The sequence below is a fragment of the Schistocerca nitens genome, chromosome 2, assembly GCF_023898315.1.
Source record: "Schistocerca nitens isolate TAMUIC-IGC-003100 chromosome 2, iqSchNite1.1, whole genome shotgun sequence".
NCBI classification, from domain to species: domain Eukaryota; kingdom Metazoa; phylum Arthropoda; class Insecta; order Orthoptera; family Acrididae; genus Schistocerca; species Schistocerca nitens.
In genome coordinates this window covers 578,685,570-578,709,527 of record NC_064615.1, presented here as the reverse complement: position 1 = coordinate 578,709,527, position 23,958 = coordinate 578,685,570, and the positions used below count along the sequence as shown (strand labels likewise).

The following is a 23,958-nucleotide window of genomic DNA, read 5'->3' as shown; positions in this document are numbered from 1 at the left end:
CTGTCTGAACTGGAGTCCTTGCCTACACCACCTCTTCTTCAGGTCCGTTCACATACACCTCTGTGGTGTAGCTGTAGGCCGAAGCTTCGCCTGGACCTTTCGCATGGCCCTAAGGACTCCGTTAACCCTGCAGATCTCCGCTGTCACTTCCTCTCGATTCTTGAAGTGTTCCGGGGCTCTGAAGTGGTTTACAACGACCTCTCGATGGCTGATGGTAATGTTGGCTACGCCTTTGTCCACAGAGGCTATATTGAACAGCATTCCTTGCCTGATGGCTGCAGTGTATTCACTGTAGAATTGGTGGTCATATCTCGTGCACTTCAGTATATCTGTTCATGCCCCGAGGAATTGTTTCTTCTGTGTACTGACTCCTTGAGCAGCCTACAAGCTATCGACCAGTGCTACCCTCGCCATCCTTTGGTGGCATCCATCCAGGAGTCCATCTATGCCCTGGACCAGTCTCATTGTTCAGTGGTGTTTGTGTGGATCCCAGGACACGTCGGCATCCCAGGCAATGAACTTGCCGACAGGCTGGCCAAACAGGCTACATGGATACCGCTTCTGGAGATGGCCATCTCTGAACCTGACCTGCGTTCTGACTTACACCGCAGGTTTTTTTTTGGCTTTGGGAGACGGATAGGCATAACAGTATGCACAACAAACTGCGTGTCATTAAGGAGACTACGAATGTGTGGAAGTCTTCCATGCGGGCCTCTCGCAGGGAATCAGTTGTCCTCTGCCAGCTCCACATTGGCCACGCTTGGTCAACGCCCGGTTACCTCCTGCGCCGTGAAGACCCACCTCAATGTCGGTGTGGCGTCCAGTTAACAGTGGCTCATATTCTGATGCACTGTCCCACTTTGACTGCCCAGCGACGAAATCTTGGGTTACCGGACTCGTTGCCATTCATTTTATCTGACAACACGTCATTGGCTGAATTAGTTTTACGTTTTATTCGTGAGGGTGGGTTTTATCATTTGATCTAATTTTTAGCGCATGTCCTTTGTCCCTCTGTGTCCTCCACCCTAGTGCTTTTAGGGTGGAGGTTTTAATGTGTTGCAGAGTGGCTGGCTTTTCCTTTTTATTCTCGTGGTCGGCCAGCCACTATAATCTGCTTTCTTGTTTTACTCTATTCTGTTTACAGCATCTCTCTGTTGTTTTCTTGTCCTCTTTTGTTCCTTTTAGTGTTCGTTGCCTTTCCTTTGTTCTTGTGGTTTTTCCTTTCTTTCAATTTTGTGTTTTATGTCTTGTTTGTTTTATTCTCACACTTGTAGCATTGTTTTATTAGGAACAAGGGACCGATTACCTCGTAGTTTGGTCCCTTCTCCCCTTTTTTAAACCAACCACCCAACATGCGTGGAATGTAAGGGGATGACTATATGGACCATAGCAATGTCTGCAGGTGGTGTACAGTCTTTCTAGATGGCCATACGAACCTCAGTGATCACCATGCTCCGGGCGGCCAGTAACAGCTGCAGCCCCACAGAATATGAGAGCCATTGAGGCAACAGTTTCGAACGACTGGCATGTGCAGCTGTGAATCTTACTGCAGCAGTTAAATATTTCTTATTGTGTAGTGTACGATACTGTTAATGGCACATTGAAATTTCGTAATGTTAATGCTTGCGGGGTCACTAAAAACCTGACAGACAACCGCTTGCCCCCATATTGCTGCTCATTTTCAAGAGGAAATTGCCAAATTTGGGTGCAAGGTGCTCCAGCATCCACCAGACAGTCCAGATCTTGCACTGTCGGATTTTAATCTGTTTTGTTGCATGAAGAAATTCATGGCTTGCCAGATCTCTGCAACAGATGAGTCAGTGAAATCAGCAGTCTGTAAATGGCTGTACTCCAATCAAACGGACTTCTACGAATGGGGCATTACCAATTAAACTTATTGCTGATAAAATTATTGTGCATTACTTCCCAGACTTCCATCATGTTTTGAAACTTTTCTTTTGGAAGTGTTTCTGTGAATATGTCTGTTAATTGATTTTTTTTATTCTGATACAGAAAACAAGAATGGAGAAATTATTATTTTCTCATGAAAGTTATGAAACCTAATGTTTGTGTATTTAGTCTTTTGTGATGTCCATTGTTTTTCATTGACTGACTGTAATGCACTGTGGTTGTCCACTAAAAGTTGAGATGATTACTCCATGTTTACAAAAACCTCCGGTAAGAACATACAAAGCCATGTGATTTCAGCAGCCACATGAGATACTGCAACATACTCTATCTTTTGTAGATCTGACAACACATTTTTGCTTGTGAGTAGCCAGGCAACAGGTTTGCTAGTCAATATACTGACATAGCTCTTTATTGAATGGCTAGTATTGATATCTCCAGTTGTTAAATTATTAAATTTGACTGACTTAGTTTCATTAATGAATGATTTATTCACAAGATATGAATTACACTGCCTGACAAAAAAAGAAAAGCATCCAAAGACTTTGTCGGATGTCAGTGTAACTTTGTTCACACCCACAATGTTAGCAGGTATGTAAATGATTTAGATTTGTGAATTGTAATTCTCTGTGACAGGTAGAATGGTCACCAGAGTGCATTAGTCTTGTTATCAAGTCTAGTAGGGTATATGGAGGATGTAAAAGGTGTCAGATGTTGAATGATCAGTGTGAATGACACGGAGGTTCCTTGTAGTCATGTGACATCATTGTTAGCAACTAAGAGAATTTGAAAGGGCCCTCTTTGTGGACTCTATTTGGCCGGCTGATCAAATCAGTCAATATCCAGATTTGTGGGTCATTCGGATGTGATGCTGGCCCAATGTTGGACTGCTTGGGAACACGAGGGTAGGCATACTCATTGTCAACGTTCTGGTCAACCATTTCTGATCACCACAAGGGACAATCACCATTATTGTGCACCACAAATATTGTAGTCGTTTCACATTTGCACGTGCATCTGAGATCACGTCTATGCGTCTCATCTGAGAACAAGTAATGGACTCCCTCTAACATTCTTTGTCGTCCTGCACCATTGGACTAGGCAATAACTGTCCCTTGCATAGGCTACCATTAAGAGTCAACACATATGGTTACTTGTGAAGTGGTACTGTGATTTGGAAGCATGGTATGCTGATTAATGGAATTGCAGTGTGTTCAACAATGAATTGCAGTACTGAATTACCCTGGACAACCATTATCAAACAGTGTGGTGGCGTCCTGGGTAAAGCTCCCATTCTTCCAATGTTTTGGAGAAGCACTACCACGTTACTCCTGGCATCATGGTTTGAGGAGCGCTTGGGCATGACTTTAGACCACAGCTGGTGGTAATTGAGGAAACTTAGATGGCACCCTGGTGTGTTGCCTCTCACGTGACAGTCTCGTAGTACCATTTTTCAACAGAACAGTGCTTGTCTACATATGGCAAGAATCTCAGTAACCTGTCTGTGTGATGTCCAGGTACTCCTGTGGCCATAAAGATCCCCTGTTCTGTATCTGATAGTGTGTGGGATCAGCTCGGTCATCAACTCATGTGATGTAATAGTTTATTCTACCTCTTCCTTGTTATCACATGAAAGATCTTCATGTGAAAATGTTGTTTAGGTAGTTAGCATCTAGAGAATCTCCAATGTGCATGTTTCGTGTTGATTTGTGTGCAGAGATGGTGTAAGGAGCATGGGCACAGGATATTGGGAAAGCACGATAGAGATTGAGTGTCTCTTGCATTGTCAACACTGGGAGAAAGGGGTGCTGCCTACAATGTCAACACACAGAAACGATTGAACTAAGCTGAAGAGAAGTGTCAATCTCTTCTGTGATGTTATAAGTTTCATTTCGAAAATATTGTTCTTATTGGTATGAGATCTGTTCACCCAATGTATGTAAATATTCCATAAAAGCTGCAAAAAATAACAGTAGCAGTTCCTTAAAAGCAATTAGGTCATTTCATAGCTTGTAGGTCGTAAAGCTCTCTTGTAACTCCTCTACAGATGGAAACGAAGTCACACAGCAAGAAATTGTGGCACTGCACAGCAGGTCCATAGCTACAAGAAACTACAGGAAAGTGGCTGTGAAAAGACAGACTTATAAAAGCACATAAAAACATCAAAGTGACAGATGATTAGTGAAGTTGTTGGTTCAGTTATAACACATAACTAGAGCCTTTTAACATTTCATTCCACCCCAGTTCCAGTATGCAGTATATCAAGGACCAGCTACTGGTTACACACTTTTACTTGGGCCCGGTGTGGAGGATGATGGAAACGAAAGCTTGTGAACAGCTCATAGCCTATTGGCTGCCAAGACAATTCCCACCTCCTTCCCCCAGAGCAGCCTACTTATAGCTTATAAAAGAAACAAACATGTGATGGATAAATGCATCACAGAAATGACATGGAAGTTCATGCATCTTTGCTTATTTTTATAAATAATATTAATGATCACTACACACAACAGTACATACGGAACACTGTGTTCACAATAGCTACTTACTTATGTTGCAGACAATATTCTTATGTAGCCTAATTAAAGCCATAGTGATGCAGATGGTTTGAAGTGCCCAGTGTCTCCACCAAACAGTGTCACGCCATAACCAGAGTCAAGTCCAAATCTGAAAGCAGCTTCGTCAGTGACGTACAGCACTTAGCACTGAAAGCACATTTAATAAGAAGAACATCATCAGCCAGAACAGAACTCAGCTCCTGGATGGAGAGTGTTGTTATTTGTACAAACAGCGAACATTGCAGAGTATGCAATCATTATGAACATACTAAATTTTGAGAACATTCCAGAAGTGATAAAGACTAAATGACAAATAACTGGTTATGGTTGGGTTTCAGCTGTCAACCCACAGACAGTCAGGCAGCGGTTTTAACAGCTGTGCTGCATTGCAAGCACCATAACTCGCGCCAGTATGGTTGTTGTTCATATGTGAATTAATTTTCAATTTTCACAAGTGGTGAAACCCTTGCAGCTTATCTATGCCTTATCGGAGGTTTAGAAATAATCATTGTGCTTTCATTTTATCGATATAACTTTCTCTTTTTGATCAGGTATATGATGGGGCTCATTCCAACAAAGTGGGATCTGGGACTCTGTGATAAAGTAACTGCCTCAAGTTTTTGTCGTCGTCGTTTGCCTGTTGTTATGGTGAAGAACAAAATGTCTCAGAATATACGCATGGCAACTCAGTTTGTGGAACAAGGCCATGTAAGAGTTGGACCAGAAGTAGTAAAAGACCCTGCATTCCTTGTGACAAGGTAAAGATTGAATGTTTTGGAATTATTTCATGTTGTTTAACTTGCACTTGTTCTGCCATTGTTAGCTATATCACACAAAAAGTGTGCCTTTTTTTTCTTGTAGCACAAGGAAATATGAGGTCTGCTCTTTATGTGACATCTGTTATCATTTATAAACATAAGCTATCTTAATGTCATAAATGTGCTCAGTATGAGAGGTCAGACTGTCACAGTGTTGAGTAAAATTTTTCTTTTCCGTAGCATCTTTTTTATGTATGAGTTATTTGTGATTCTGCTTCATGGTTGGCATTAGTTGACAGAAAATCCACAAAGAAGAGAACAAATTCTGGTAGTTTTATTTTGAACAATAGCTTCAGCTTACTGAAACAGCCCATTGGTGAGGAGTCTCTTGCAGTTACAGAAGCAGGTACAATGTAGTAGACTATTGATACTGTTCTGAGACGTAAAGCAGCTAGAATATTGATAAAAGGAAGATTTCTGCTAGGTAAAAACAATGAATGAGGTGTAGGTTTACATCTGGGACTTTTGGTAGTGAGCACAAAAACATCAGCATATTCAAGCCAAGAAGAGCTAGAGAAACTGCAAAAGGAAGGTGATTTTGTGAGAGACTGGTAGCCGTCTTTGTAGGGACTGCATGATGTCTGCTGTAACTGGAACACGATTTATAGTCATAAATGGACTATTAATGTTCACTTTGTCAACATCTTTATTTTGACAGAGAGGGAAGGCTAGTTAATGTGAGACAAATGGGGATGCTGATGACTGCTGACAAGACCCACATTTTGCTGATGCTGGTTAGGTTACACTATACATGGTGTGACATGGTGCGCAGCTGAATGAGGTTGGGAATGAGAGAAGATTTGTTGTGCACTTACATTAAAACCTTTTCTTAAAAAAAAAAACTTATTATAAATATAACCTTTTGCAAGCATTGATAGAGCAAATTGTGCTTGCACTCACACACGTGTGCGTGTGCACGCATGTGGACACACACACACACACACACACACACACACACACACACACACACAAACAAACAAACAAACAAATGCACAGAAGCACTACTGGAAAGCAGCTGGCTACACATTTCCTACCAGATGCTTTGGTTCCCGAGGTCACTGTAACTGGGAGATCAAGTGACAGTCCTCATGTGGAAAAACTCACTGGCATTCCAAAGTAAACAGATGAGAATGGGCTAGTGTGTTCTGTGAATGCTACATTTAGGATGAAGACAGTTGGGAGCTATGTCAGTTTGAGGAAGACTTTTTTGAAGGCAGAATTAGATCAGTAATTGGTAAGCATAGTTTAAAAAAACCTAGTTAGTTTGTCTCATCAAAATATTGGAGAATAATAGGTAAAATATATGATTTGCTGAAGGACCTTCTCTCTGACATCATTTGTGTACCTGAGCATCATTCATGTAAAGAAGAAATAATAATTCTTCTTGTTCATAGTTATCACACTAAACAAAAATGTGTAACGGGGAAATGTCTAAAACTTACAAGTGTTCCAGTACAGCTATGTACATATGATGACAGCAAACAAGCAAGGAGGGATTTGAATCATTTATTAAATTATTACAGAGGGTAAAGACATGGATATAATGAGATAGCAAGCAGACATTTGAAGATCTATATACCATACATCAGTGCTGTATAGCCACCAACCAGTGCAATGTATCTTTCAGATGCAGTCAGTTTGCAGACCAGTTAATGTATACTCACCACTTTATAAAATGAGGGAAACAGGTAATATAACGATCTCAGGCCAGTTACTTTACTGGAGTATTTTTAAATGATTTTGGGAAGGCTGTGTATAAAAGTGTAGATAAATTTGTTCTCAGAATCATAAACTTTGGACTCAGGAAAACAATATGAACAAAAAATTCAATTTATTGTTTTGTGTAAGAGGCACTGGCATGGCTAAATGATAAGTGGAGAATATTAGATATTAATAAAACCTTTAATTGTGTAGGGCCAAGCTACAGAGCTATAGAATTAGGGGGATCACTGATATATGGCAAACAGGAAGGAGGAAGTTGTGTTTGTTAATTAATAGCAGTTCAATTTGAATTGGCCATGAGTATAAATTATCTTTTTTTTAATATGTCAGATTGTAGATGGCACAACTCTAATTGTGAAAGATGTGTAATGTAATGTAAATGCTTTGACAAACAGGATAATAGTTGACATCAGATTGTATTTTGGAGGGAAAAATTTTCATATAACTTCAACTAACCACAGTGCTGACAGTTCCTGATTAAACTTTCATATTGCAAAATTTTATTATCACACAGTGATCAAATAATCAGTGACATAACATGTTGTAAATTTGTAGGACTGAAGATAGACAAAAAATTTTCTTGGAGGTATAACATTCAGGATGTTGTATAGAAACTAAGTGCTTCAGCCTTCACTGCAAGAATAATCTCCTCCTCCACTGTAAGATCAATCTTTGCTCAGTAAAAGGTAGACATAACTGTCTGTGTAATGTCAGTTCACGAATTTTTCGCAGGTCATTGCTCAAGTTCCAGAATCGTACCCTATCTCTGTACGTTACTTTCTCATGGAAATTGTTGTTAATAATGTGGATTCATTTGAAAGGAACTGCACGTCATGAATAGTAGATAGAAAATAAAACAATGGAAAATACAGAATGGAATAATGACAATATTATGAAAAGGGTAGTTGCTACTCACCATATGGCAGAGATGCTGAGTCGCAGATAGGCACAACAAAAAAGACTGTCAAACAAAGCTTTTGGCCAAACAGGCCTTCATCAGAATAGACAACATACACACTCATGCAAATGCAACTCACACATGACCACAGTCTCTGACTGCAAAGGCCAGATTGGCAGTCTTTCAGTTTTGCCTATCTGCGACTTAGTATCTCCAACCTGACCAGATATTGGATAGAGGGGAAATGAAGAAGAAGAAGAAGATGATGATGATGATGAGAAAATAATTATTTTTTTGTCAGTTCATCAGGCTCTGTGTTTCAAGAAGAATAGTAAGTATCTTAAAAGGAGAGGACGCCTACTCATCATTGCCGAATTCATCCAAATTTATGGTACATGTAGGGCGTGGTGAGACAAGAAAGTGCCCCAAGTGAAAACTCCAGGTGGCCAAGCGTTTAGGAAATAAAAGGAATTTTGATACAGATCTATCACCTCCATGTGACAATGTGATTAGGAAGCGTTGTTTGGCTCAGCAGTAAGAGATCGGGTTCGCATTGAAATGGTCGCAGGTTCGACTCTGTCCGGTGGCAAATATTTTTCTGCTTCTTGGCAATGCGTACACTACTGACATCATAATTAACCACATCATCATGTAGGTTATTTTATTAATTTATATAAGCACAAAAAGTATAGGCATAGGATGATATGTGGTACTGAAAACATTTAAAAAGGGATTGTAGTTAACGCGTACATGGGAACGTCGTGTATGTAAATCGATACTTCCATTCTTTTGCAATTGATCAATTACATGTACTGGGGTGATATTCATCAAAGAAACAGGGGAAGCAATCATTTGGACCGCATTGTGCGCATGTTATAAACACTGCCTTTTTGCAGTGACATGTTTTTTTAATGTCTACATAGAAAAACAGACTTAATTGACATTCTAAAAACAGCTTCTTTCATCGCACAGTCCAGCAGCAAACCACACGTAATGCAGCATGTCGCTGAATATGTGCAAGGATAGCTGGTGATGTATAATGGAATGTAATTTGATGCAAGCTTCTCAAGAAGTGATTTCTTCTCCTTTCTCAATGATGTAAGTGCAGTTTTGACATTTTTATTAGTTATTTTGTACCTGATGCTAAAAATATACGTCAAAGGATTGTATTAGTGGCGTACATTTGGGGGAAATTACTTTGATACTGCATGTTGGCAATCCATCTTCATGTTGAAATAGTTTGTCGTATATTTGTGGAATTGTTTGTCCTCCTCACAAGTCAGTCGACAGAAGACATTTATTCTCTTGCACATACTACTTAATCTCATCAGTTACAAATTTTTTGTACAAGTCTGTTGTCAGTTTACCGGATTTTGAAGAAGTGAAGATAACATTTTTGCTGTGCACACGTGTACTGATTTTTTAACCCTCGGTTCAAAAGAGCCAGTACTCTCCTGTAGGCACATGTTAACATGTGACAATAGTTTTCCTGAGAGGTTTGTAGCATATTGTGCTGTATAGGAGTGTGTTACTTTGTTCATATCTTTTCGTTTCACACACACCACTTTTGACCCTTGGTGTTCTAGGGCTGTCATATGTCAATTGATACTGGCAGCCTGGAAAGAGAAGATACAAATGTAAACCTATTGTACGTGACAGTGCAAAGAGTATGGCAATTGATGTAGATAAATGAAATGTCTGGCTTACCTGTCTGATTGGTGTTGATAACAAAGTCTTTGTCATAGTTGGGGATAAGAGCTTGAGTCTGCCGATGAAAATTCTCTGCCACAACAAGGGGTTTCCTCAATAGTAGCAGTCTCGCTTTCCAATACAAATTTTGTAATCTTTCTCTGTCAGATTTTATGCCTTTGTTTAAACCCCTTGACCCACGTTGCTGAAGCTTTGCTTCCAAACCCAGAAACCAGCAAGTTCCCATTGTTGTAAGTTTCTAGTAGTGACTTGATGGTTGCAGCTCCATGCTTCTACAAAGCGATCATACATCCAGGAATCAATTGCGTGATATTTGTCATTCTGAGTTCCACCCAGTTTAACACGTTCTTCCCATATTTTCAAATCCCACATATGCTTCAAGCAAGATGCACCTTTTGTTTGCAGACTCTTCAACTTCCACTTTGGATGTGTTTTTGCAAGATTAACCGCTTGTTTTAGAGACTAATGTCCCATGCTGATTTTGTGCACATAGAAATATAAAGTAACCTATATGGTGTGGTTAATTGTGATGTCAGTAGTGTATGCATTGCCAAGGAGCACAAAAATATTTGCCGTTAGGCGGAGTCGAACTTGCAACCCTTTTAATACGAAACCGTTCTCTTACCGCTGAGCCAAACACCGCTTCCTAAACACTGTGTCACAGGGACAATTGATAAGGTGCACATGGTGATAGAACTGTATAAAAATTCCTTTTATTTTTCTAAACGCTTGGTCGTCTGAAGGTCCCACTCTGGGCACTTTCAAGTCTCACCACACGCTACAGGTACCATGAATTTGGATGAATTTGGTGATGACGATAGGCGTCCTGTCCTTGTTACAGGGTGTCAGTATAGAGTGGCAGTATAGAATAATTCGATTAGAACATTCCATATAACAAGCACTCAATTTTTGTTGGTTACAGAAATATGTCTGTTAGAATTTAACTTAAACAAATACTCACAGAAGGTGTTTAGCAAAGGCAAATGATTAAGTTCAGAGTTGATTTTCATAAATTCCATCTTTGACTTCAGTGCACTTTTCAGTTCTCTTAACAACACCACATGTTGCTCTTTTGAGGTCATACTGACATTCTTTTGTGATTGCAGTACTATTTATAACCTGAGCCATCAGTTTGTCTCTTGTGTTTACTCTCTCTTTATATACTTCACCTTTCAACCATTGCTCATTGAAGGACTACATTTAACCAGCTGACTGATGTCTTCTACTTCATCTGCACTCTGTTTATTTGCACATTCACGTGGAATGTGATTGCTGGGTACTGCACCAGACTCGATCAGTTTAATGAAAACTTGAATAAACATTCTTAAATCTAGTACTCTGTGGTCACAAAATTATGTGCTGCTTTCTCTTCAAGCAGCAGCAGTGTTTCCATTACTAAACCCATATATCATATCAACATATTCACCATTTGTAAATATTTATGGCATTTTAAAATTATTCAATAGAGTTGGCCAACAAATCACAGTCACAGCTGGAAAACTCACTTATGTAAACTCAAGCACAGCTTCATAACTTGACTTTGAAAAAAATAAATCAAAAGTGACTAGAGGCGTGACATGGGAAATGAAATCTCATTTTTGTAACTAGTTAAATCTTAGTAAGCAATAAAATGAAATTAATTTTTATTTTTTATTTTTTATTAATATATACCACCATCTATAAAAATGTTTACTGTTTCTCCTGAAACATCATGTAGAAAGATTTGTACTACTCTGCAGGTTCCCATTTCAGTAAGTTTCCAGGAGAGTGTAAAATGTTGAATGATAAGCCCCAGATTATCAAAAACCAAGTTGACAAGTCTTGTGGCATACTCCTTTTGAATGTCCAGGAGAAACTTCTATTAGCTTACAGCATTTCATTTATTCATTTATCCTATTGCAAATATCTTATTTGGGTTTTTTAACTTTCTTTTGAGCACTCTTTGTCTTAAGTAGGAACCTGTTCTGTCAGTGAAGAACTTTCTCTCTTACGCTCCCACAAAACCTGAGAAAAAAAATAAAAGAAATTCCTGATCCGACTGCTATGGTCGCAAGTTCGAATCCTGCCTCAGGCATAGATGTGTGTGATGTCCTTAGGTTAGTTAGGTTTAAGTAGTTCTAAGTTCTATGGGACTGGTGACCTCAGATGTTAAGTGCCATAGTGCTCAGAGCCATTTGAACCATTTTGAAATTCCTAATCCAATTAATTATCTTTCTAATAACTTTATGGATTTGTATTTGGAACAATTGAGAGTTGATCCCCAATCCTGCTCATGCTGTGTACAGTGTCTATGTTGTGAATATGTGTAGTATATTTTATTAAATATTATAGTGTCATTTCTGAGATGTTCTTATACTTGATACTTCGTTTGCATTAATTAATACATGAAAAATCACAGAAAAACAAAACAATGGAAAATTCTAATTTGTTTTAGCTAATTTCCAAATGTATAACAAAATTGATTCTAGTTACTACTGATAAACAGTGATGGCTGTTTGTTTATAAATGTCTTTTAACTGGAGATCTAGCCAGCAGTCAGCCTTCAACATGTAGTAGCATCATCCATGGGTCATATGTTGTCACCGTGCAATACTGTATGTCCAATTGAACCTTGTCTCCACTGCCCTCAACCATCCAATATTACCTCAGATTGCCGATTGGCAGGAATGTTGTGGAGCATCTCTTGCCCAGTTATTAACATTAATACAAAAAATTTACAATTCAGAACATGAAGACCTCAGTACTGCTTAGATAAATCTGTATTTTATCACTTGAGTCATTACTATCCCTAAACCAGGCAAAGATTCCTGGATCTCAAAAGCTGTATTGCTCTATCACCTCTATAAAGTCCTGGAGAGACTAATCTTTCAGAGGCTGATAGGAAAAGTGGAGCCTTTTCTTATACCACAGTAAGCTGGCTTCGGGGAAGGAAAAAGCTGTACTTTACAGATACTAAACTTGACACAGCCCATCGAAGATGGCTTTAAGAAACAGCTTGTCACAGGCGCTATATTCATTTACCTCTCTGCAGCTTATGACACAGTCGATTATAAGCTTCTTCTAACAAAAGTGTATGACATCACATGGAACATCAGAAACCTTCTCCAGAACTGGAGATTTTTTGTGAAATTTCAGGGTCAAAGCAGCAGATAGAGAACAAAGAAGAATGGGTTACCACAAGGCGGTGTGCTAGCACCATTGTTATGCATTACAATGAGCTATTGATGAAAGAACACAGAATTCTGTCTATGCTGCTCATTATACAATTATTGTTCAGGATGACTTTTTTTAAAAATCTGTAACAAACCTTGTCTAAAGTCCTGTGAGAATTTACCAACTGCTGTAATAAAAATCACCTGAAGCCGAATCCTGCTAATTCTCAGGCCTTTGTATTCCATCTTAGGAACAAACAAGCAGCTAAAACCTGTCAAATCATCTGGGAATTAATTGCTCTTGTCCTACTCCAATATATCTGGGTGTGACTGGACCAAACACTTACCTGTAAGGAACACTGCCTAAATATGTAATTTAAAGTGTCTGCCAGAAACAACATAGTGCAGGAACTGACAGGTACCACATGGGATCTCATACATGCACTATGAGAACTAGCAGTGCTGAATATGCATGTCTGACATCACACATGTCCAGCCATGCCAGGAACACAGATATGGCACATTAATTGAGACTTGCCACAGTATCACATGTTGTTAAAGGCCTACACCCTTAGATAAAATTCACTGTCTTATTGGCGCAGCCCCTCTTGAAATTAGATGCGAGAAAAGCAATACTATAATAAAGTAGCCCATCCCTTATATGACTGTCAGCCACCTCATCTTCAGCTGAAATCTAGAAAGAGTTTCTTGGCAGCTACTGAAGCTCTCACAGAAACACCACAGCAAATAAGAATCTGAAAGTCGCAGGGGAAGTGTCAGCATTTCTCCAAATGTATGCAGGGTGTAGCCCATACGATCTCGGGACAACTGGAAAAACCGGGAATTTTTAAGAATTCCGGTAATTTTTCGTTGTTTTAGTTTTCAGTTAAATTGTTGTAGTTTTGTCTGGTAAGAACTGATACTCTAACAAAGAATGTTACTTCAGCCCGTTACCGCAATATAACATTGCAGTAATAAAACATAAACGAGGGAAGACAATAAATAAAACTGAAGTTGCAAAGGAAATGCGCCATTTATAACAACAAAACACAGCGCACACACAAGTGTCTGCGAACAGCAAAATGTGTCAAAGGCTTCAGGACGAAGACTGTGCAATACTTCATAACAACAACCTGCTTCCGATGGGCGTGACGTCACAACGGTTAACATTAGGTTCGTTTGAGCAGTTACCAGCGGGCTTATGTGCATGTGCAGTTGGTTCGCGTATGAACAGTAACATCTGTTTCTGGTTACTTGAAGTGGAGCTGTTAGCTGTAAACAAGGTAACTAGACACAAGCTGCATCAGCAGTAGCAACAAGCAGCCAGATCCTACCTGGAAATATTTTTCTGGTGCACCCAAGCTGCCACATTCACACATGTGAGTTGTTGTGGGATGAGGGGTAGTCTCCACGTGAACCGTGTTTACCTTTAGTGGTTTTGCTGTTTCCTCTTGGTTTACAGCTCTCAAGAACAAAACAAATTTCTGTGGCCGGGAGCTGTAAAGTGAATTAAAGTATTCACATAATTATAAAAGGCTAAAATATGTTGTTAGTTTCAGTTTTCTGGTTTTATTTCCAGGTTTTTGGTTGTCTGGTGTTAATTGCCTTGTAAAACAATGAAGCTATTTTTGTCGATTTGCTAAAAAATTGGCTTTAATTAATCTTTTTAATCTTTTCCGCAGAGGCAGTCAAGTTTATTAGAAACACTATTGGCGTCAACTGTTTGCGGAATTTGAAGTGCACACTGTTATCTTCTGCGACATACGGCATTATGCCATAATAGAGAACTAAACATGAGATAATACAGTGCTGGTACTTCAAGAAAATTTGCATTCCGAAAACCACACTGAAAAGTTTAATATCAGCTTGAGGCCTACTTCATTGTGAATTTAGATATATGAATGCGCTCTTTAACTTAAATTATGCATTTTAGTATGGTTTACGAAATTCCTATGCTCTTGGAGTATCCTCTGATGTCCTGTTTCGTTTGTGACGTAATGTAAGATCTCTTAATGCCATATCTGCACAAAAGACAGGCTTCCTGCGTTGTCATAGTTGGCGCTCTCTGAGAACTGCTGAAATGAATTCTAACAGGTCGTGGGAAAATATTGCAATTGGTGGTTTGAAAAGCGTCACTTTCAAAGACATTTCATTTTACGCAACATTAGTTATGTTACATGTACGAACATGCTTTGAATTTCTTAAATCTTGATTTTCAGTGAAAGCTTAACACTTTGAAGACCAGCCACTTAGAAGAATTTCGAGTCCAGAAGGCCAGACATTTATGCCATTACTTAAAATTTTACTGCCACATTTGTGTGATGTATCAAAGTGTAAAGCATGCAAGAAAGACAATATGTGAAAGCTTAGCGTTTCTTATAGCTACACTATGTACATTAATTTAAACCATTTAAACCTTGGTGGCCGAGCGGTTCTAGGTGCTTCAGTCCGGAACCGCGCGACTGCTACAGTTGCAGGTTAGAATCCTGCATCAGGCATGGATGTGTGTGATGTCCTTAGGTTAGTTAGGTTTAAGTAGTTCTAAGTTCTAGGGGACTGATGACTTCAGATGTTAAGTCCCATAGTTCTCAGAGCCATTTGAACCGTTTGAAACCATAACTTTTCCTGTTTGTGTGTTCTCGCTGCTTAACAATGTTGCTGTAGGCTGACAACGTCACGTGTCCTATGCTCTGAATCACTAAATTTCTGAAAGACGAAAACCGAATTTTGGAAACTGCTTTTCACTGTCGTGTTTACATATTACGGTCTGAAACGGATTTGCTAGCTCAGGTAACTACGGCGCCTGGAAAACAGCAGATATAGTTTATGATTTAGTCAGCACAATCGATATTTCTCTTCAGTTGATGAGGTGTAACCAGCTTCAGTCTAATATTTCTATTTATCTTTCACTGTACAATAAGCCTCTCCATCAACATTAGCCGAAATTAAAAAAAAAAAAAAAAAAAAAAAAAAAAAAAAAAAAAAAAAAAAACAAGTAATCTGACAGCCCAAGCACGTTTAAATACTGGCTGCGTTTACATGTTATTGAAAATAGATTGCGGAACTGGAAAACCAGCATCCAGAAGTGGAATTCCAGAATCTATTTTAAAGTGTTTACGTGACCACCCAGGAGCGCTATTAGGAGATCGGTTTACGAAATCCGGTTTTGCGAGCCCCATGTAAATGCGATGAATATCTGGTATCTTTGGCTGGGGAGATCATGTGACTTGAGCTGTGATTGGCTTACAAAAGCGCATCGCGATCTCGATTTCGGTGCTTTGGAAACTAATGTTCTATGTTTGGTAGAACTCAACTCTATACTTTCGCAGTACAAAAATATGCAGCGTACATGTTGATGCAAATTAAAGATCTTTCCAAAAACGCGTTTCTTTCTGAGTTTCGTTTCCTAAAGTAGCGGGAGGTTCTCCGCCAGTGTATGAAACCGTAACCATTCAAAGGATTGATAAGTTTTACAATCGAGAGGGGAAGTATACTGTCACTTAACACGGAAAAAGCGTGTTTTCACCCAGGAGAAAATGTATTTTTTATCTGGGAAAAATCCAGGACTATTTTTTTATCCCTTGTCCACGTGTACACCCTATTGTGGTTCCGAAGGAAGAGGCCCCTCCAGGTCATTCAGCGAAGTGGACAACATGGAAGGCCCTCTACAGTCTACACTCTGGTACCCCAAAATGCAAGACCAACCCGCAAAAGTGAGGCCTTTTTGTGCATCCAGTTGTTACCAACTGTTGTGCTGTGCAGGCTAACAACCATATACCACAATGTTCACATGCATCATGAGAGGCCAGATGAGGGCAACACCAAATGCACTCAAGGTGGCCAATTTCTGGTCAACCAATATATAAACTGATGTCAATGATCGATTTCCTTCTGTTGATTGTATACTTCATGCTTCTGACATGATAATAAATAAATCACTGATATTCTTTACTTTCCTTTAACTCTCATTGCAATCCTTAGACAGCCATACCTGGTGAATATTACCTTAAGAATGACTGAACAGATGCACTGTGTCATCTCAAGTTGGCTCACATAGTTGTTGAAATTTTGTAAAGGGATCAAAACTTTTAACTGCTAATGAACAATTAAATTTTAATCTTTCGTAGGAGGCTTGTTAATGAAACTAAAAGCTATTAATTAGCTGATATTCAATTTTTTTAATAGTGGATGAAGTTCCTTCTATGAAGTGAATAACCTGTTTCATATATACAGTTATCTCCTCATCATTTGGGTTAATACAATCTTAAGACTGAATGCATAACTTAAAATCATGGATACAGGTGATGTAAAATACACAAGTTTCTACTGAAATGTACTATTTACTGTATTTACGAAGTATGCTACATGTGACATTGGAAAGCACATACTGCATTATGTACACATTGCTCACTGCAAGCTGACAGATGAATTACAAACAGTGAGAGACTTCAAGAAGAGAAGAAAAAAAGAAAAGCTGTTACATTGTATAACCAGAGCTGTCGGTGAACTTGGACTGCTATCAGGCAAGAGCCAAAAACAGTTTTTCATACCTCTTATTTTCTGCTTAATTTCAAGAATTCATGGTCTGATTTTTCTATCTGTGTATTTTATTCACTTTTTTCCTGGTGATCTCGTTTTCTGGAGAGTTAAAAATTGGTGTGGACAAAACAAATTTTGCCCTGAATATTCTAAAAGGGATGAATACATTTCATTGTCTCACTGGTAATGGTTTTTTGGACCACCTCCTCTTTCTTCTCATTCTCTTATTGGAGATGCTTTGTCCACGAAATATGTATTGCTTAGCCACTCACATCTCTGTTCGACAACATCAGTAGTTAACCTCCCACAGGGGTGTTTGTCATTTGTATCTTTGAAACCAGAAATTTGTTTCCGAGGATTGGTCAGATGAATTGCAGTATCCCATTCCTCACTGTCATAACCTTCAAAAACAGTTTCAGCAGAATGTATTGCAGTTTTCGTTCACAAGCAAGCTATTTTTGTTATCTGCATGTTGTCCCAGGCCTTGTATATACCATGGACTGCATCAATCTTATTCAAGGATTTCAAGTAACTGAGTATGTCTGAACCTTCTTGCACAGGTTTCATGAGGTTCTACCAGTAGCGTTGTTTCAGAACCACAGACACTCCTTTGTCCATGGTTATATGAGTGATTTACTGCAACGTAGAAGATATCTCATAGAAATTATTCACTCACCCAGAACAATAACATTTTGTACAACATGACAAGGTGTGTTGTCCAGTAAAAGAACAGCTCTTTCAGGTAACCATTTGTGCTCCAGATACATATCCGCAGGAACCAACCGAATGTAACCATATTTTGAAAATAGCACCAGGCTTCTTTCTGATGGTTATTCCTGAAATTCGAGGAAACTATAATAGGTATAGATGTACTACCTAAAATAGATGTACTACCTTTTAGGGTAGTACATCTATATACTATGTTATCAAAAGCATCCGGACACCCCAAAAAACATAAGTTTTTCATATTAGGTGCATTGTGATGCCACCTACTGCCAGGTACTCCATACCAGCGATCTCAGTAGTTATTAGATATCATGAAAGAGCAGAATGGGGCGTTCTGTGGAACTCATGGACTTCGAATGTCGTCAGGTGATTGGGTGTCACTTGTGTCATACGCCTGTATGTGAGATTTCCACACTCATAAACATTCCTTGGTCCACTCTTTCCGATGTGATAGTGAAGTGGAAACATGAAGGGACTTGTGCAGCACAAAAGCATACAGGCCGACCTCGTCTGGAAAGCGTACAGGCCGACCTCGTCTGTTGACCGATAGAGACCGCCGACAGTTGAAGAGGGTCGTAGTGTGTAATAGGCAGACATCTGTCCAAACCATCACACAGGAATTCCAAACTGCACCAGGATCCACTGCAAATACTATGACAGTTCGGTGGGAGGTGAGAAAACTTGGATTTCATGGTCGAGTGGCTATTCATAAGTCACACATCACGCTGGTAAATGCCAAACTACACCTCGCTTGGTGTAAGGAGCGTAAAAATTGGACAATTGAGCAGTGGAAAAATGTTGTGTGGAGTGACAAATCATGGTACACAATGTGGCGATCCAATGGCAGGGTGTGGGTATGGCGAATTCCCGGTGAACGTCATCTACCAGCATGCTTAGTGCCAACAGTAAAATTCGGAGGCGGTGGTGGTATGGTGTGGTTGTGTTTTTCGTGAAGGGGGCTTGCAACCCTTGTTGTTTATGTGGCACTATTGCAGCATAAGCCTACATTGTTGTTTTAAGCACCTTCTTGCTTCCCACTGTTGAAGAGCAATTCAGGGATGGCGATCGCATCTTTCAACATGATCGAGCACCTGTTCATAATGCATGGCGTGTGCCAGAGTGGTTACATGACAATAACATCCCTGTAATGGACTGGCCTGCACAGAGTCCTGATATGAATCTTATTGAACAGCTTTGGAATATTTAGGAACACCAATTTCGTGCCAGGCCTCACTGACTGACATCGATACCTCTTCTCAGTGCAGCACTCCATGAAGAATTGATTGCCATTGCCCAAAAAACCTTCCAACACCTGATTTAACGTACATCTACGAGAGTGGAAGCTGTCATCAAGGCTAAGGGAGGGCCAACACCATACTGAATGCCAGCATTACCGATGGAGGAGGGCGCCACGAACTTGTCATTTTCAGCCAGGTGTCCGGATATTTTTGATCACGTAGTGTACCTATTACAGTTAAGTTTAATTTCAGGTATAATTTTCAATATTTGAAACTGTAGTTTGTCATTAAATACACACATTTGTTTCTCATGCTTTTTATTAAGTTTTAAATTTGTTGTTCCTATGAATGTGTACAGTTTTTTCAATTTCCCAGTAACTTATGGCTTTAATTTGTGTTACGAACTTGAATTCTTGAATTTGTGCAGAAAAGAACAGTTAGTCTTTCTTTATTCTTTACTAGGCTTACGTCCAGTAGCCCACACTTTAGCCCAAGAGTCTGAAGTTCGTGTCAGAATTTTAAATCTGTTTTGAAGAAAAATGTTCTGATTGATGCAACCAAAGATATCATCTCAAGAAGTACCAGCTGCTTCTTTATTAATACTATGTATCTTGCCCTGAAGAGCAATTTCTCGAATCCCATAGTGGTGTTTAAATCAATCAGCCGTTCTGCTGAAGCATTAAAATTTCCTTTAATCTTCAGAGTTTAATGGTATTCTCTAGCTTTTTCTATTAACATTGGATCTGATTGCGGAAATCCTTTGGCTAGAACCACAAGTGCAGTGTTTCATATCGTTTCACGCCAGATGAAGTTTTTGGGCTCTTGCTTGGTGACAGTTCAGCTTGACTGTGAGCTTTGATTGTAAAATTTAACAATCTTTTGTAATTCTTCTCAGTCTCTCATTGTTTGTATCTTTATCCCAAAATTCTGAGAAAGTTTTACTGCAGATTTGCTCTTTTCCAACTTATCTATAATTTCTAATTTATTTCTCATCATTAAAATGCCACTTCTATATTTATCAATCATCTTCCTAGCACATGTAAACTGTCTGTAAATTAAGCAACAAATAGAAATGTGATAAAGTGTAACACTGTCAATGATCCATTTTAGAATGTACTGTGTTATTGAGATCTGTTGGCGATGAGAAAAGTATGACACTGCATGTATGCCTTCTAGTGATTCTAAACTATGCTTTTATGTGAATCCTCATGTTCTCATGGTTACGCAAGCATTTGTAACATTCCCCTTTGAGTGTAGATTTTCATTTATCAGACATACTTTGCATACAGTTCAAGAATATGCCAAGCACATGCACTGCATTCAGGGAATCCACTCTGTGCCCTACGAGAACATCCATGTTTTTACATACATGATCCTCCTGAGAATTGTTTTCAGGAAAGCCACTGAAATAAATTTGGTGACTGATTTAATTAATAGTGATTATGGATTGAGTCTTGATAAAATGTGGAATCCAGCACTGACAGTAGTTAGCTCTCACGGACAATGATACTGTTCCCCAGTTAACCATAATTTGTGACATAGCTACCATTACGGAGGGTGTCATAGCTGTACATTCTCTACACCCACTTCCTGTTTCTTTCTCTGTAATCTTTCTTACACACGTGCACAATTGGTTCACCTTAAATTATACAAGGTGACTGGCAGTCTTTGTGTCTTATTTTGAAGATAAGTGAAAGGTTTACAACCAAAATATTAGCTGAAGACAAAGTTTGATTGTGACAGATTCACACAGTTGTATGGATCAAGTGTATTTTTATTTTGTATGAATGCAATGCAACTGTTCTCTAGTAACTGTCCTAGAAGAAAACGAATCATTTTTTTGTACTGCCAGCTTGGAGTTTGCAGAAATTATTGACCTTTAGTTCCTAGGGTAAGGGTTGGGAAATGCAGAGACAGGAAATCAGCTGTTACATGTTATAAGGGTAGTCTCTGCATACAGCTGAAAATGAAATGTGGAAACATGGATCTTATTGTCGTATGGCTGGCACGTCTCGTGAAATAGATTTCCATGCTATAGGTGCAACAACATCAGAGGGATATCTGTGGAGAGTCCAGACTGTCATATGGTTCCTGTGAGGGGCAGCAGCCTTTTCATTAGCTGCAGGGAAAACAGTGTGGATGATTGATACGGGCTTGTAACCTTGGCCAACTTGACCTTGCTGTGCTGGAACCACAAACAGCTGAGAGTAGGGAGAAATTACAGCTGTTGTATTTTCTGAGGACAAGTACCTCAGAAGTTAATGATGATGGCATTCTCGTGGGTAAAATATTCTGGAGATTAAATAGTCCTCCATTCAGGTCTCTGGGAGGGGACTCCGCAAGAGGATGATGTCATCAGGAAAGACTGATTTGTCTTTCTGTGGGTTGGAGTATGAAATGTTAGTTCCCTTAATTGGGTAAGTGTGGTGATAAGAATCACAGGATTAAAATGTTTTTTACTCCAGTCTTTTATTACAATATAAAGTCCTTCAACAATGACTGTTTTCAGTCAGTAATGACCATCGCCAGATCTGTTCTACACCATGTCCTAATGTGATAAAGCCATAATGGCATCATTCAATCATCCAGATTTACATTTTACATGGTTTCCCTAAGTTGTTCCACACAAATTCTGGAATGGTTTCTTTGAAACAGTGCAGCCAGTTGCCTTCCCCATCCTTGACTCCATCTTAGCTTGTGCTTCATCTTCAATGACCTGAATGTCTTTGGAGTGTTACACCCTAATCTTTCTTCCTTTGGCTGATAGGACACACTAGACATCAAACAATTGTCAATTTGGTTATGAGGGAAAGTGTGTGTGTGTGGGGGGGGGGGGGGGGGGGGGGGTAAAAATGTAGGAGGAGAATGTGTGTAGATTGCAGTAGCTATGCGTATGTGAAGAGGCTTGCACAGGATATATTGGTTTGGAGAGTGTATCAAACCAATCTTCATACTGAAGTTTGCAGTGAAATGGAATCATTGCTAAAATACCGGGTGATCAAAAAGTCAATATAAATTTGAAAACTGAATAAATTACGGAATAATGTAGATAGAGAGGTACAAATTGACACACATGCTTGGAATGACATGGGGTTTTATTAGAACCAAAAAAATACAAGCGTTCAAAAAATTTCTGGCAGATGGCGCTTCATCTGATCAGAATAGCAATAATTAGCATAACAAAGTAAGACAAAGCAAAGATGATGTTCTTTACAGGAAATGTTCAATATGTCCACCATCATTACTCAACAATAGCTGTAGTCCAGGAATAATGTTGTGAACAGCACTGTAAAGCATGTCCGGAGTTATGGTGATGCATTGGCGTCGTATGTTGTCTTTCAGCATCCCTAGAGATGTCGGTCGACCAAGATACATTTGTGACTTCAGGTAACCCCAAAGCCAAAAATCGCACGGACTGAGGTCTGTGGACCTGGGAGGCCAAGCATGACGAAAGTGGCGGCTGAACACACGATCACCACCAAACGATGCGCGCAAGAGATTTTTCAGGCATCTAGCAATACTTTTTTTTTTCCCCCTCCCTAATAAAACCGCATGTCATTCCAAGCATGTGTGTCAATTTTTACCTCTCTATCTACATTATTCCGTGGTTTATTAAGTTTTCAAATTTATACTGACTGTTTGATCACCCGGTATTTCAGTTATGCCCAACTTGGGATTGGGATATGCATCTTCTAGCAGTGAAACAAGTGTCAGATGCATAACAGTGTATTCTAAACATTTTTTTTATTTTTTAAAAAATAGCTGATGTGTGCACTCTTAATCCTCAAATTAGAATGATTTAAATGGACAGTGATTAAGACACTATTTGGTAAGAAGATGGTTCTGTGTTAAGATATCATGAGTTATGTTTTGTACAAATTCTTTAAATCAGTTCTTGAAATGATATGATAATGCCTTTTCACGTCCTTTTCTAACGTAAGCTTGTACTCCAACTACAAACCAGGTGAGGTAGCAAAGTGGTTAAGACACTAGACTCTCATTAGAAAGAGCGCTTGTCAAATCCCCATCCCTTCATCTGTATTAGCATGTTTTATGGTTTCCTAGATCATTTAAGGTAAATGACAGGATGGTCTCATTGAAAAAGACATGACTGATTTTCTTCCCTATCGATGCTTGTGTCCCGTCTCTAGTGATCCTGTTGCCAGTGAGACGTTTGATCCTAGCCATCCTTTTATCACCTCCATTGACGTAGAAGTCTCCTCCCTGCATTTTCTGTATCCCATTTTTTAAAAAAACTTGGTGAAATCATTAACAGCATTCACCTCCTTTATTGAAATGGTTAAATTGAGGTTACACAGTGGCACACTCTAGCAGAAAAGATAAAGAAAAGTTTTCATCACTGCAGTTTGTTTCGGAAATTGATGAGAGAATGTAGTATATTGCTCTTTTCCTCCATATAATGAACCAATTCTTGAACTGCATTGCAGAAGTGTTGGCATCTAATGAAATATTGCCATATGACAAATTTTACAGGGAACTGGTCATTAGTTTGGGATCAGATGGTGATTGCTTTTTGAAAGCAGTCTATGTACTGTAGTTAATTCACCTGTGACTAAAGTGGTGCAATTCAACACACAACACAAACTTATTAAAATCATTATGCATATTCAATTATAACTCTGGCACATGACATATACATTTGAGTCAGAGTGAAGGCAAACCAACTGC

General features: G+C 39.1%; 1 protein-coding gene across 1 annotated transcript in view; it reads left to right on the top strand.

The window, feature by feature from the left end:
• LOC126236629 (U3 small nucleolar ribonucleoprotein protein IMP3) overlaps positions 1 to 23,958 on the top strand; it is a 122,483-nt gene that overhangs the window by 46,468 nt on the left and 52,057 nt on the right. Inside the window, exon 3 of the mRNA XM_049946077.1 lies at positions 5,018 to 5,224. Within this exon, the coding sequence (XP_049802034.1) occupies positions 5,018 to 5,224 (207 nt within the window). The remainder of the gene's footprint in view (positions 1 to 5,017; positions 5,225 to 23,958) is intronic.